Raw genomic sequence first — 12,661 nt, 5'->3', positions numbered from 1 at the left:
GGGGGGTTGGCAGCATCCCTGCTGGGCCGGGTTGGGTTGCTGGCAGGGGCAGCTGGTGGCAGGTAGTGGCTGCCACGTGTCGGGGTGCGACAACCCCGTGAACGAGGCCGCCGGCAGCAGTGAACGCCTCCCGACGCTGCCGGCCGCAGGGGCGGACACGGAGCTGGGGCTGGGGAGGCCTCGCTCGCTCCCGAGCCCTCCCAGGCTGGGGGCTCGGCGGGCGGGACGGGTCCCTGTCCCATCAGAGGGGCGCGGGCAGCGGCTGCGTGACCGGGGGGTGGCTGTCCCTGCCCGGCCCCCGCGGCTGGACGCTGCCCCGTGGAGCTGGGGCTCCCCTGCAGGGTGGGGGCTCCCCTATGGAACGGGGCTCCCTCTGTGGGGCCCGATATGGGGCAGGGGCTCCCCTCTGGGACGGGGCTTCCCCCGTGGGGCCCGATATGGGGCAGGGGCTCCCCTGTGGAGCAGGGGCTGCCCCTGTGGGGTGCCCCTAGGGCAGGGGTGCCCCATGGAGCGGGGTTCCCCGGCGGGACGAGGGCTGCCGAGGGGGCCGGTCCCCCCGGGCGGGGGATGCCCGCGCCCCGGCGCCGCCCGGTGCCGCGTCACTTCCCCGGCCTGGCCCTTCAACGTGTGACGGTGCGTGACGTCACCGCCGGCCCGTGTTTACAGCTGCCTGCGGACCGGGGAGATACAAAGTACCGGCCCCGGCCCCGGCCCCGGCCCCGGCCCCGGCAGGGGCAGCACCGCCGGGAGCCAGCACCGGGCAGCGGCAGCAGAACCGGGACCCGCCTGCGGACACCGGCACCGCCCCCGGGATCCGGTACCGGCATCCGCGCCGCCCCCGGGCTCTCCCCGCAGCGCCCGCCCGGCTCGGCACCGGGCTCAGCGCCGGCCCGGCCAGCGGCACCGGCAGCGGCAGCGGCACCGGCCAGCGGCACCGGCAGCGGCACCGGCAGCGGCAGCGGCAGCGGGGCTCGCCATGGGGCAGGGAGCCCGGGCGCGCCCCGGCTGACCCGCCCCGCCCCGCCCCGGCGCACCTTGGCCGGCCGGGGAGCGGCGGCGCGGCCGGGGATGCTGGCGGGATGCCGGGCAGCGGGGCGGCCGCGCTGGCCCGGGCGCTGCTGGCCTGGGCGCTGCTGGCCCTGCCGCCGCCGGCCCTGCCCCAGCCCCGCGGCGCCCGGCGGGTGGCGGAGAAGGAGGCCCGCTTCAACACCACCTACGCCGACTGGGTGGACGCCGACCTGCTCAACATCTACGCCTTCAACCACAGCGTCCGGAGGAACAGGGTGAGCCGGCGGGGCGGCCGGGCCGGCCGGTGCCCGCTCCCCCCCGCGCGGGTCCCCTTCCCCGGGCCCCCCCCGGGGTGCCGGAGCTTTGGGGCGCGCGGGGGGACGGCGGCGGGGAGGCGTCCTCTGCCACGAAGGCCGAGCAAAGTCCGCTCGCCGGGGATGAGCCCGCTGCGGGCGGTGCCGCCTGGCCGACGCCTCGCCTTCCCGCCGTCCCTGCAGACGGAGGGGGTGCGGGTGTCGGTGAACGTCCTCTCCGACCACAAGGACTTGCCCGTCCTCTTCGTGGTGAGGCAGAAGGAGGCGGTGGTCTCCTTCCAGGTGCCGCTCATCCTCCGGGGCCTGTGAGTATCGGCGGGACGGGCGCTGCCCCCTGCCCGGCCGAGCCGTGGCAGGGGTCCCGGCGGGCAGGGCTCGGGGCAGCGGGCACGGCACAGCTCGGCCGGCGCTCTGCCTGCCCAGGTACCAGCGGAAGTACGCGTACCAGGAGGTGAGCCGCACGCTCTGCCAGCCCCAGACCAAGGCGGAGGTGGAAACCCAGCACTTCTACGTGGACGTCTCCACGCTGTCCCTCAACACCTCCTACCAGCTGCGCGTCACCCACGTGGAGAACTTCGTGCTGCGGTGAGGGGAGCCCCGCGCCCCGGTGCCCGGCCCTGCCTGCCCGCTGCCTGCCGGGGCTGCGGGCTCCCCTCATCAGCCGTCATCCTTTCCCGTGGTCTCTGCAGGACGAACAAAAGGCTCAGCTTCAATGCCACAGCAGCTCAGCCGCAGGTGAGGAGGGGCCGGTGCGGCGCGGCGTGGCGTGGCGTGGGAGAGGGGCTGCGCCCGAGGCCAGCCCAGGGAGGAGAGCACGGCCACCGTGGCAGTGACGGGCCCTCCCCGCCCCAGTATTTCAAGTACGAGTTCCCCGAGGGAGTGGACTCGGTGATCGTGAAGGTGACCTCGGCCATGGCCTTCCCCTGCTCCGTCATCTCCATCCAGGACATCCTGGTAGGTTCGGGCGGCGGGGCCGCCTGTCCGGGCGACCTGTGATGCCCGGCAAGGCTGACAGCCCCTCCGCCCCCACAGTGCCCCGTCTATGACTTGGACAACAACGTGGCCTTCATCGGGATGTACCAGACCATGACGAAGAAGGCGGCCATCACGGTGCAGGTGGGCACGGGGCTGTGCCGCGGGGCCGTGCCGCTCCCGGCCCCTGCCTGGCGCTGGCGGGTAGCGCCGGTTAGCAGAGCTTGCAGAGGTTATTGCTCCGGGGTGGCTCCGAGCCCCCCAGGGAGCCCCGGCTGCCCGGGGCGGCGTGGGAGACCCCCGCCCGGGCTCTGCTGACCCCCGTCTCTCACCCTCCTGGCACGCAGAAGAAGGATTTCCCCAGCAACAGCTTCTACGTGGTGGTGGTGGTGAAGACGGAGGACGAGGTGTGCGGGGGGGCTCTGCCCTACTACCCCCTCTCCAAAAATGCCTCGCCAGGTACGCCGGGGGGCTGGGGGAGGCGAGTGCGTCCCTGCCACCATGGGTCATGTGCTGGGGACGCGCTGGGGACAGGGTGAGGAGCAGCACCCACAGAGGGCTGAGCCCCCGGCCCGTGCCTTCTTCCAGATGAACCCGTGGATCAGCACAACCGGCAGAAGATGCTGGAGGTGACGGTGTCGCCCACCATAACCTGTAAGCCTGGGAGGGGCCGTCGGGGGCCGGGGGTGCTGGGCTCCGCAGGGGGCCCCACGGCAGGTCCCCAGGGCTGCCGCTCCCCCTGAGGGCTTGTCCCGGCTCTGCGCAGCGGAGGCCTATGTGAGCAGCGTGCTCTTCTGCCTGGGCATCTTCCTCTCCTTCTACGTCCTCACGCTGCTCATCGCCTGCTGGGAGAGCTGCCGGTGAGTTCCCGGGCGTCGCTGCCCCGGCCACCCCGTCCCCCTCCGGGTGCTGAGCCCGTGGGTGCTGTGCCGTCCTGTCCACGGCGTGCGGTCCCAGCACGGTGAGGGCCCTCGCCGTGCTGTGCCCCCTCGCCCCGGCTGCCGGCACGGCACTGCTCACAGCCGCTTCCCTCGGCAGGCAGCAGAAGAGGAAGGGGCTCCTGGCAGCCATGGACTCGCCCAGCCTGGACACGGGTGAGGGGCTGGGGGCAGCAGCCGGCGGCAGCGGCACGTGGGGGGTCTGCCTGCGGGATTCCTCGTTATTTTGCCCTCTCGAGCCTGTGGCAAAGCCCTTGGTTCTGCGGGAGTCCCCCACTGTCCCCCTGAGCCCCGCTTGTCCCCCAGCTCCCTGGGGACAAATCCCGATGTCAGGGGGACAGGGCCGTCCGGGGGCTTGGGCTTCGCCGCCCGGGGGCTGGCAGGGCTGCCCTGGGGCTTGGGCGTCTCACCAAGGCTGTCTCTTTCTTTCCACGGCTTTCCGGGGACTCCCAGCATCTCTACTGGGTAGGTGTCAGCGTCCGCTCTGCCCTTGGCTGCGAGCTCGCTCCCATGCCAGGGCAGGGGCGCGGGGCGCTGCTCTGTGCCAGACGGCCGTGTGGCCCCGGGCAGGGGGTGCCATGGGAGGCTGCCGGCGGCTGACGGGGACCCTCCTGTCTTGCAGGGCATGCCCGCGGCATCCCCGGCTCCTTCCTGGGCCATGCCCCCTACAACAGCTACGGTTACGGCTCCTTCGGTGAGTGCGGCGCGCCGTCCCTCGCCTCCCTGCCTGTCGGCAGGCGGCCGTGCCCACCCCGTCTGGCTGTCCTTGCAGGGAACGGCTCCTCTGGCAGCGCCGAGGGCATCACGGACAGCATGGGCTCAGCAGAAGTCCCCTACGGCTACGCGGGTGAGCCCCGGGGCAGCGGTGCGGTGACTGGCATGGCCACAGCCCTGCGGAGCCGGCGTGCCCGGGCAGCGCCGGGCTGTCCCGACGGTGTTGCGCTGCCATCAGCGTCCCAGCTCTGCCCCTCTCCATCTCCCGGGAAGGGTCCCCGGGTTGCCGGCCCCGCCGCGCAAGCCCGCAGCGGGGTCTCCATCGGTGCCGCCGGCTGGCGGGGCGGACGCGTGCCGGGGAACCCCCCAGGGCTCGGCCCCGCTCCTGCTCCAGTAACTCTCGCTTTCCTTTGAAGGGCAGGAGCAGTTCAAGCGGCGCACGTCCTCCGCCCCGATGAGGCCGCTGAGCATTGCCATGGGTAGATGCTGGTACCGGGCAGGGACGGGCCAATCAAGCCGAAATCTGCCCTGCCCCAAGCTCGCGCCCGGGGTGCTGAGCACCTCTGCTCCCTCCTCCCCTCCCTCAGAGCAAGGGCAGCCGCCCAGCAGCCCCCGCTGCGGGGGAGGACGTCGTCCTCCGGGCCCCCCGCTGCCCCCAGCCCGCAGGGCCCTGGGGACAGGGGCGCGGGGCGACACGCGCCCGTGCCAGCACGGCCGGCGCGTGTCCCCGGGGCAGGGGCGCTGCGAGGGTCCGCACGGAGCTGGAGCCCGTCCCCGGCGCCGGTTGGCAGGGAGGCAGCCGAGCGGTTAATTGGGGGTGATCGGGGTCCCGCGGGGTGGGCACCGAGGTGGGCTCAGCCCAGGGGCTCCGCTGACAGCCCCGGCTCGGCCGCAGGGGAGCAGTCGCTGGAGAACGTGGCCGGCCGGCCACGCCTGGACTCGCTCAGCTCCGTCGAGGAGGATGACTACGACACGCTGGCCGACATTGACTACGACAAGAACGTCATCCGCACCAAGGTGCGTCCCGCCCCACGCCCCCTGCCCCCCTGCCGGCCGCTCCCCGCCGGCCGGGGCGAGCCCCCCCACCTGCCTCTCCTTCCAGCAATACCTCTGCGTGGCCGACCTGGCCCGCAAGGACAAGCGGGTGCTGCGGAAGAAGTACCAGATCTACTTCTGGTGAGTGGGGCCAGCGGGGACGGGGGGCGCAGAGCCGTGGCCCGGCCCGGAGCGGGCGGCAGGGACCCCCTGACGCCCCCCCGCCCCTCCCAGGAACATCGCCACCATCGCCGTCTTCTACGCCCTCCCCGTCATCCAGCTCGTCATCACCTACCAGACGGTAAGCGGGGCCGCGGCGGCAGCAAAGGGGGCTCTCGGGAGCTCTGGGGGCTGCGGTCCCCAGCCGCGATGGGGACGCCCCGGGCACTCCCCCTGTCCCCGCGCCCCGCCGCCACCTGCTCTCCCCGTGCCCGCCCGCGCAGGTGGTGAACGTCACCGGCAACCAGGACATCTGCTACTACAACTTTCTGTGCGCCCACCCGCTGGGGAACCTCAGGTGGGTTCAGGGGGGACGGTGGGTGGCCGGGGGTCCCCCGCACCCGGGGCAGGGCTGCGGCGGAGCTCCGGCGCCCCGGGGAGGGCGCGGGTCCGCAGCACCCCCGTCCGCACTGCCCCCTCGCAGCGCCTTCAACAACATCCTCAGCAACCTGGGCTACGTCCTGCTGGGCTTGCTCTTCCTGCTCATCATCCTGCAGCGGGAGATCAACTACAACCGGGCGCTCATGCGCAATGACGCTCACGCCCTGGTAAGGGACGGGCGGGCGCTGGGCTGCGTGTCCGGGGGGGTCCCGGCCGCCCAGGACCCCCGCTTCCCCTCCCGCCCCCCAGGAGTGCGGCATCCCCAAGCACTTCGGGCTCTTCTACGCCATGGGCACCGCCCTCATGATGGAGGGGCTGCTCAGCGCCTGCTACCACGTCTGCCCCAACTACACCAACTTCCAGTTCGGTGAGTGCCCCCCAGCCCCCCGCCGCCCACGCCGGGGCCCCCCTGCCCCGCTGAGCGCTGCCCCCCCGCAGACACCTCCTTCATGTACATGATCGCGGGGCTCTGCATGCTGAAGCTCTACCAGAAACGCCACCCAGACATCAACGCCAGCGCCTACAGCGCCTACGCCTGCCTGGCCCTCGTCATCTTCTTCTCCGTCGTCGGCGTGGTGAGTACGGGGGGTGCCGGGGGATGGGGCGCGCGGCCGGTCCCCCCCGCAGCCTGCTGCCCGCTGCCCCGCTCACCCCGCAGGTCTTCGGCAAGGGGAACACGGCCTTCTGGATCGTCTTCTCCGTCATCCACATCGTGGCCACCCTGCTGCTGAGCACCCAGCTCTACTACATGGGGCGCTGGAAGCTGGGTGAGGCGGGGGGTGCGGCCACAAGCGGGGTGGGTGGGGAGCAGCGCGGTGGCCCCCCCGGCACGATCTCTCCTCTCCCCCCAGACTCGGGCATCCTGCGCAGGATCCTGCACGTGCTGTACACGGACTGCGTCCGGCAGTGCAGCGGGCCCATGTACGTGGTGAGTGCTGGCACTGCGGCTCGCGGCACGGGGGTCCCCAGCTCTGCGGAGACCCCGCCTGGCAGCCCTCCCTCCCTGAAGTGGCCGGCCGCCTGCCCCTCACAGCCCCCCTCGCCCTTCACAGGACCGAATGGTGCTCTTGGTCATGGGAAACATCATCAACTGGTCGCTGTAAGTGCGGAGCCGGCTGCAGGCCAGACCCTGCGCCGCTTCTCCCAGCCCGGTGCTCCCCGTCCCCACCGCCGCCCCCACCCCACTCCTGCAGCCCGACCCCCCTGCCTGCCGTCCCCTCTGCTGTGCTGGGCTGAGGACTGCCAGCTCGTGACAGCTGTGAGCCGAGCACGGCAGCTCCCCACCGTAGCTGCGGCAGCCCCGGTGTCCCCACGCGCTGCCGATCTCCCGGGGGCTGCCGGTGCGTCCAGGGGAAAGTGGGGTGCACGGGCATGGCAGGCAGGGGGACGCCCCAGGCTGCGCTGACCCTGCTGCCTGTCCCTGCCTCCCCAGCGCTGCCTACGGCCTCATTGTCCGCCCCAATGACTTCGCTTCCTACCTGCTGGCCATCGGCATCTGCAACCTCCTCCTCTACTTCGCCTTCTACATCATCATGAAGGTGCGAGCCGAGCCCCCCGGCCCGGCTGTGCGGGCGCTGCGTGCCCGGCAGGGACGGGCCCCCCTGCCAGCGCCCACCCGCCCGTTGACCCTGGGCTCTCCCGCAGCTCCGCAGCGGCGAGCGCATCAAGCTCATCCCCTTGCTCTGCATCGTCGGCACCTCGGTGGTCTGGGGCTTTGCCCTCTTCTTCTTCTTCCAGGGGCTCAGCACCTGGCAGGTGAGGGGGAGGGCAGCGCGGGGCGGTGGGGCGGGCGCTGGCCGGCGCGGTGACGGCTGGCCCTGTCCCCGGCAGAAAACGCCGGCCGAGTCCCGGGAGCACAACCGTGACTGCATCCTGCTCGACTTCTTTGACGACCACGACATCTGGCACTTCCTCTCCTCCATCGCCATGTTCGGCTCCTTCCTGGTAGGTGCCGGCTGCCCCCGGCACGGCTGCCGGCTGCTGCTGGCCGCCCTTGCTCACCGCGGCCCCGCTCCCCTCGCCCCGCAGGTGCTGCTGACGCTGGACGACGACTTGGACTGCGTCCAGCGGGACAAGATCTACGTCTTCTAGGGGCCCGCAGCCACCCGCTGCCCTGGGACGGTGCCAAACGCCCGGCCGCAGCCCCCGGGAGGGGGGACCCACTGGGGCGCTGCGTGCCCCGGGGGAGGGAAGCCTGGGCCGCGGGTCCCACCAGCCACTCCGTCCCTCTCCCCGCACAGCTCGGGGGGCCCGGCGCACCTCCTCCCTGCCGGCCGGGCTCCCCCCCGGCGCCGTGTGCCCCTTCCCAGGCTCCTCGTAGCCGAAAACGGGGCCGGGGGGCCACCGGGCACCTGTCCTCGGTGGCGAGTGACACCGGAAAAGGTGCTGCTGCTGCTCCCTGTGCGTGCGCCCGTGGGCCCGGTGTGGGGGGCCGGGGTGAGCAGCCCCGTGGCCCCCCAAGCACGCGGGTGCGGGTCTCTCTTCAGTGCCTGAGTCGTATGGGTGGGAGGTGGGGGTGCGTGCGTCCGGCGCGGTGGCGACGGCGGCCAGAGGAGCCCCGTTCGCGTTTCCTTCAGCGGCCGGGGGGCTGTCGGACGTTTGTGCCCCTCGTCGCCGCTCCCCGCCAAAGCTGCCGCGTGCTCTCCGCGTGTGGGTCTGCTGGGAAGGGACTCGCATTAAAGTGTCTGCACTTTGCCCCTGCCTGCCGCCTCCTGCCCGGGGGGCAGCGGGAGCCCGGGGGGCAGCGGGCTCCCCGGGGCTCCGCGGGGCCAGCGGGGGCCGCGGGCTCTGCCCTGCCGGGCCGCTGTCGGCCGCGCTCGGCTGCGGCGCCGGCTCCTCCTTCCCGCCGGGGCTTCGGGAGAAGAAGCGCCGCTGCTGCTGCCCGCCTGCCCCGGAGACCCCCCGGGCGGCGGGGGGGGGCCGGGGGGCGCCTGGCAGCCCCGGCGGGCTTCGCGGCGCCCAGGGAGCTGCCACTCACGGGCAGCGAGGGGCCCGGGAGGCCGGGGCTCCCCTCGGCATCCCCGCCCGGTGCCGGCGCTGCTGCGCGCCTCGCTGTGCCCCGGGCCCCCCCCCGCCCCCGAGCGGGCCGGCGGGCGGCCGGGGCAGCGGCAGCGGCAGCACCGGGGCTGGCTGCGGGACGCCCGGCGCCGTGCCCGCAGGATGCCCGCGGCCTCGCCGCTCTGCCCCGGCCGGCCCCGAGCAGGGCTCGCCGCGGGCGGCGGGTGCCGCCCGGGCTGCCGCGGCCCCGCAGCGGCCCCGCAGCCCTGCGGGCAGCCCCGCTCGGCCGCCCCCGCTCCCCGGCAGTGAGCGCATGGGGAAACCAGCCATGAAGTCAGGGCAGAAGCCTCGGCAGCTCCTGCGCCCGGGCGAGCGCCTGGCTATAAAAGGACTTACTGCCTCGGCCCCCCGGCCCCGCTTCCTCCCTGCCCCCAAAGGCGCTGGGGCGGAGGCACGCGGGGAATGCTCGGGCACGGGCCTGAGCCGCCGATTTTCGGAGTCTTTCCCCAAATATGGTGCCCGGGCCGGAGTCACGGTGCGCCGCGGGGCTGGCGCGCCCCGGAGGGAGGGCGGGGGGCTGGCCCCGGGCTGCGCTGACATCACTGTCCCGGCGCCGGCCTTTTAGCACGGGGTGGGCCTCCTAACTGTGCAGTGTGCCGGCTCCCGCGCAGAGCATCACCCCGCGCCTCCGTCAGCAGCTGCTTGTAAGTCCTGCTGCGGGGGGGGCAGTGGGGAGGGTGCCCGGGGTGGGGACGCCAGCCCCTGGCGAGGGGGTGCTGCTCCCCAGGCTGGGGACCCTGTCCCTGGGATGGCGATGCTGCTCCCGGGACCGCGACCCTGCTCCCTGGACGGGGGTGCTACTCCTCCGGTTGGGATGCCGCTCCCCGGGGCTGGGGCTGGGATGCCGCTCCCCGGGGTGCGGATGCCGCTCCTCGGATTGCAGCGCTGCTCCCCGGATGAGGGTCGGGCTCCCCAGGAGGGAAAGTTGCTGCTCCCTGGGCCGGGGACGCTGCCTGGGCTTCCGCGCTTCTCCTGCTCCTCAGGGCCGCGCCGCCCTCGGGGCTGCACGGCTGCGGGTCCGTGCGGGGCTCGGGGCAGCGTGGAGGGGGGCAGCTCCGGCCCCCGCTTGCCCGTTTCTGCCCTGCGCCTCGGCGGGGACGGGAGACGGCCGTGGGGCTGGTGGGTCCGGGGCCAGCGGGCGGCCAGCGGGCGTTGCCGTGCGGCCGAGGCAGCTGTGACCGGCGAGGCTGGGGTCCGCATGCCGGGCTGGGCCCGGGCACGGGGCACCGGGCGGCCGGGGCGCAGGGCGGAGCTGGCTGTGGCGTTGCTGGACGTCCCTGGCGGTGCTCGGGATCGGGGCGCCGGCTGCCCGTGGGGCTCGGGGGGTACCGCTGCATAAACCGCGGGGCCCGTGGGGTGCCCCTGCATCGCCGGCAGCAAGCGGGGTCAGCATCCGCCGCTGCACCGAGCTGTGCCAGGCCTCAGAGCCCGTCCTGCGGGAGCCGGGGTGCATCTGCCCGGCAGTGGGGGCGAGCCAGCCCGGGACAGGGCGTGGATGCGGGGACCGAGCACGCGGCTCCTTGAGGGCACAGCCCTGGCACCCGGTGGCTTAATGCCAAGCAGGGAGCCGTGCAGGGAGGAGTGAGGCCAGCTCCACCGAGGGCTTGGCTGCCGGCTCCCAGCGCCTCTCCCTCCTGGCATCCTCTCTGGCATCCTCCGGCCCTGCCCGCAGCCAGCTACCTGCCGTCTCTGCCCGCAGCATGCCCTTACAAGGGCACGGGCACAGCTCCCACCGCGGTCCGCGCTCCTCCCTGGCACCGGGACCCGCCGCGCTGAGGTCACCCCACGGCACCGAGGCCGCCCTGCCCCGGCACGGCATGGCCACCCCGCGGTGCCACGGCCACCGTGCCGTGCCACAGCCACCCAGCCCTGCCGCCGTCACCCTGCCACCCGGACCCCCCTGCTCTGCAGCCCCCGTGAGGGCAGCACGGCCGCTCCGGCCGGAGGGCGCGGCCATGCCAGGGACCTTCACGCCAACCAAGAGCTGTCAGGCAGCTGAGCAGGCAGGGGACGGGCATGAGGCTGCTCTCCCGCGCCGCCTGAGCCGGGAGCGGGGACAAGGCAGCTCTGCTGGCGCAGGAACCATCTGTCCGGGCAGGCTGTGAGGGTCACGGCCGTGCACTCGCCTCCAAATGTGCCCGGACGGGGCTGAAGGGCCGGTGCGTGGCAAGGGAAGAGCTGGGAGGAGGGCATGTCCCCACTGCACAGGGTGCTGGGGTGACTGCGGGGTCCCCGGGCAGGGCGACGGCATCTCCACAGCCCGACGGTCCCCATCCCGCCACCAGGTCTCCCACCCGCCGCAGACATGGCGAACAAGGGCCCGGCGTACGGCATGAGCAGGGACGTCCAGTCCAAGATCGAGAAGAAGTACGACGATGAGCTGGAGGACCGGCTGGTGGAGTGGATCGTGGCGCAGTGCGGGGCCGCGGTGGGTCGCCCCGAGCGGGGCCGCCTGGGCTTCCAGGTCTGGCTGAAGAACGGCATCGTAAGTGGGGGGCCGGGCGCCCGCTGTGCCCGCCGGCCCCGGGGCTGGGTGGGCGGCCGGCGGGGAGCTCTGCAGCTGGCGGCGTGTGCGGCGCGGCGAGCCCAGCCTCTCCTCTGCCGGCAGGTCCTCAGCAGGCTGGTGAACAGCCTCTACCCCGACGGCTCCAAGCCCGTCAAGATCCCCGACACCCCCCCCACCATGGTCTTCAAGCAGATGGAGCAGATCGCCCAGTTCCTCAAGGCGGCCGAGGACTACGGCGTGGTCAAGACGGACGTGTTCCAGACCGTCGACCTCTTTGAAGGTGCGGGCGGGCGGGTGGGGGGCAACCGGGCTTGTGGGGGGCCGGAGCTGCCGCGCCGTGCCCGTCCTCACGCCCCTCCGTCCCTCGGCAGCCAAGGACATGGCGGCGGTGCAGAGGACGCTGATGGCCCTGGGGAGCCTGGCGGTCACCAAGAACGACGGGAACTACCACGGGGACCCCAACTGGTTCATGAAGTAAGTGGGGGAGCGCGGCCCTGGCCGTGGGGACCCCCCCCGCCCCGTGGCTGCCCGGAGCGGGCTCTTCCCGCTGCCCGGCAGTGCCCCGGAGCACCCGGCCGCGGGACGCAGAGCTTTCGGCTGGGAAGCGACGGTGGCTGGGGACCCCCTTGGGGAATGGGGGCTGCTGGGCACCCCGGGGATGGGGCCGAGGGTGCGGCCGCCCGGGGGGGAGCGGGTGCCGCACGGCCTCTCCCTCCGCCCCGCAGGAAAGCGCAGGAGCACAAGCGGGAGTTCACCGAGAGCCAGCTGAAGGAGGGCAAGAACGTCATCGGCTTACAGATGGGGAGCAACAAGGGGGCGTCACAGGCGGGCATGAGCTACGGCCGGCCCCGGCAGATCATCAGCTAGGCAGCCCCCCTCGCCGCCCCCAGCCCTCCCGCCACCGGGAGAGCAGCCCCAGCCGGGACCTCCGTCTTCGCTCCCCCTGGCCCAGCGCGCCGCAGCCGCCCGAGCGCCGGCGGCCGCCACCGCCCCTCACCGATTGGTATTTATTGAAAAGGAAACGCCAGCCAGCCCCGACGGCCCTTCAGCACAGCCTACGGCAGCACGTGCCCAGCCGCAGCCCCCGCCGTGGCGATGCACCCCGCCTCGGGGACGCGGGCAGCCCTGCCACGCTCGTGCCGTGCCCCGGGCAGCCTCTCCCCTCCGGCCTCGCACGCCCCCGCCTCACCCTCGCGAGCCCCGCTGCCAGCCGGTCCTGCCCCTGCCGCGCCACGCTCGCCGGCACCCGCGGGTGCCCTGCCGCCCTCGCCGGGACGGCGGGTGGGAAGGGCGCGTGCCCCGGCCCCCAGAGCCGCCTCGCCTGCCCGCAGCCCCGCTCGAGCCCCGCGCCACTGCCGCAGAGATCCTTGCGAAAGGGGAGAAAAGAAAATTGGCCTTGGTTTTGTACTTCGTTTTTGTCAAAATTAAAAGGTTATTCATCTAGCGTGGCCTGGCGCTGCTTCCTCCTGCCCGCCCCGTCACCCACAGCCGGCGGTGCCGGGAAAGCCGAAGCCACC

General features: G+C 73.6%; 2 protein-coding genes across 6 annotated transcripts; both read left to right on the top strand.

The window, feature by feature from the left end:
- The first annotated feature begins 633 nt into the window (after positions 1-633).
- Positions 634-8,275, top strand: SIDT2 (SID1 transmembrane family member 2). 5 transcript variants are annotated; one of them, XM_072884492.1, is made up of 28 exons: positions 634-1,283; positions 1,506-1,627; positions 1,746-1,907; positions 2,012-2,057; positions 2,175-2,276; positions 2,355-2,438; positions 2,642-2,753; positions 2,883-2,948; positions 3,061-3,154; positions 3,333-3,388; positions 3,686-3,697; positions 3,855-3,926; positions 4,005-4,079; positions 4,363-4,425; positions 4,842-4,963; positions 5,049-5,122; positions 5,216-5,282; positions 5,425-5,498; positions 5,646-5,748; positions 5,831-5,948; positions 6,020-6,156; positions 6,240-6,348; positions 6,433-6,509; positions 6,634-6,680; positions 7,014-7,119; positions 7,226-7,336; positions 7,412-7,525; positions 7,610-8,275. In XM_072884492.1, exons 1-28 carry the CDS (start codon positions 1,080-1,082, stop codon positions 7,670-7,672), a joined length of 2,592 nt encoding a protein of 863 aa, XP_072740593.1. In that variant the 5' UTR covers positions 634-1,079; the 3' UTR covers positions 7,673-8,275. The 5 variants fall into 5 exon arrangements, with proteins under 5 accessions (XP_072740593.1, XP_072740591.1, XP_072740592.1 ...); XM_072884490.1 differs by having other exon boundaries at positions 5,625-5,748; XM_072884491.1 differs by lacking the exon at positions 3,686-3,697 and having other exon boundaries at positions 5,625-5,748.
- Positions 8,276-9,130: 855 nt separating this feature from the next.
- TAGLN (transgelin) lies at positions 9,131-12,588 on the top strand. Its single transcript, XM_072884516.1, has 5 exons — positions 9,131-9,282; positions 10,924-11,123; positions 11,247-11,424; positions 11,516-11,618; positions 11,870-12,588. Exons 2-5 carry the CDS (start codon positions 10,944-10,946, stop codon positions 12,009-12,011), a joined length of 603 nt encoding a protein of 200 aa, XP_072740617.1. The 5' UTR covers positions 9,131-9,282; positions 10,924-10,943; the 3' UTR covers positions 12,012-12,588.
- The last annotated feature ends 73 nt before the right edge of the window (positions 12,589-12,661 follow it).

This window comes from Ciconia boyciana, chromosome 20 (genome assembly GCF_034638445.1).
Source record: "Ciconia boyciana chromosome 20, ASM3463844v1, whole genome shotgun sequence".
Taxonomy (NCBI): domain Eukaryota; kingdom Metazoa; phylum Chordata; class Aves; order Ciconiiformes; family Ciconiidae; genus Ciconia; species Ciconia boyciana.
Note: the sequence above shows the minus strand (reverse complement) of the source record. Positions and strands in the feature narration are given on the sequence as shown.

Coding starts and splice junctions, on each gene's coding strand:
- SIDT2 (XM_072884490.1), top strand. CDS start 1,080: ATGCCGGGCAGCGGGGCGGCCGCGCTGGCCCGGGCGCTGCTGGCCTGG. Junction 2,277..2,354: donor TCTCCATCCAGGACATCCTG/GTAGGTTCGGGC, acceptor CCGCCCCCACAG/TGCCCCGTCTATGACTTGGA. Junction 4,426..4,841: donor GCCGCTGAGCATTGCCATGG/GTAGATGCTGGT, acceptor GCTCGGCCGCAG/GGGAGCAGTCGCTGGAGAAC.
- TAGLN (XM_072884516.1), top strand. CDS start 10,944: ATGGCGAACAAGGGCCCGGCGTACGGCATGAGCAGGGACGTCCAGTCC. Junction 11,124..11,246: donor TCTGGCTGAAGAACGGCATC/GTAAGTGGGGGG, acceptor CTCTGCCGGCAG/GTCCTCAGCAGGCTGGTGAA. Junction 11,425..11,515: donor GACCGTCGACCTCTTTGAAG/GTGCGGGCGGGC, acceptor GTCCCTCGGCAG/CCAAGGACATGGCGGCGGTG.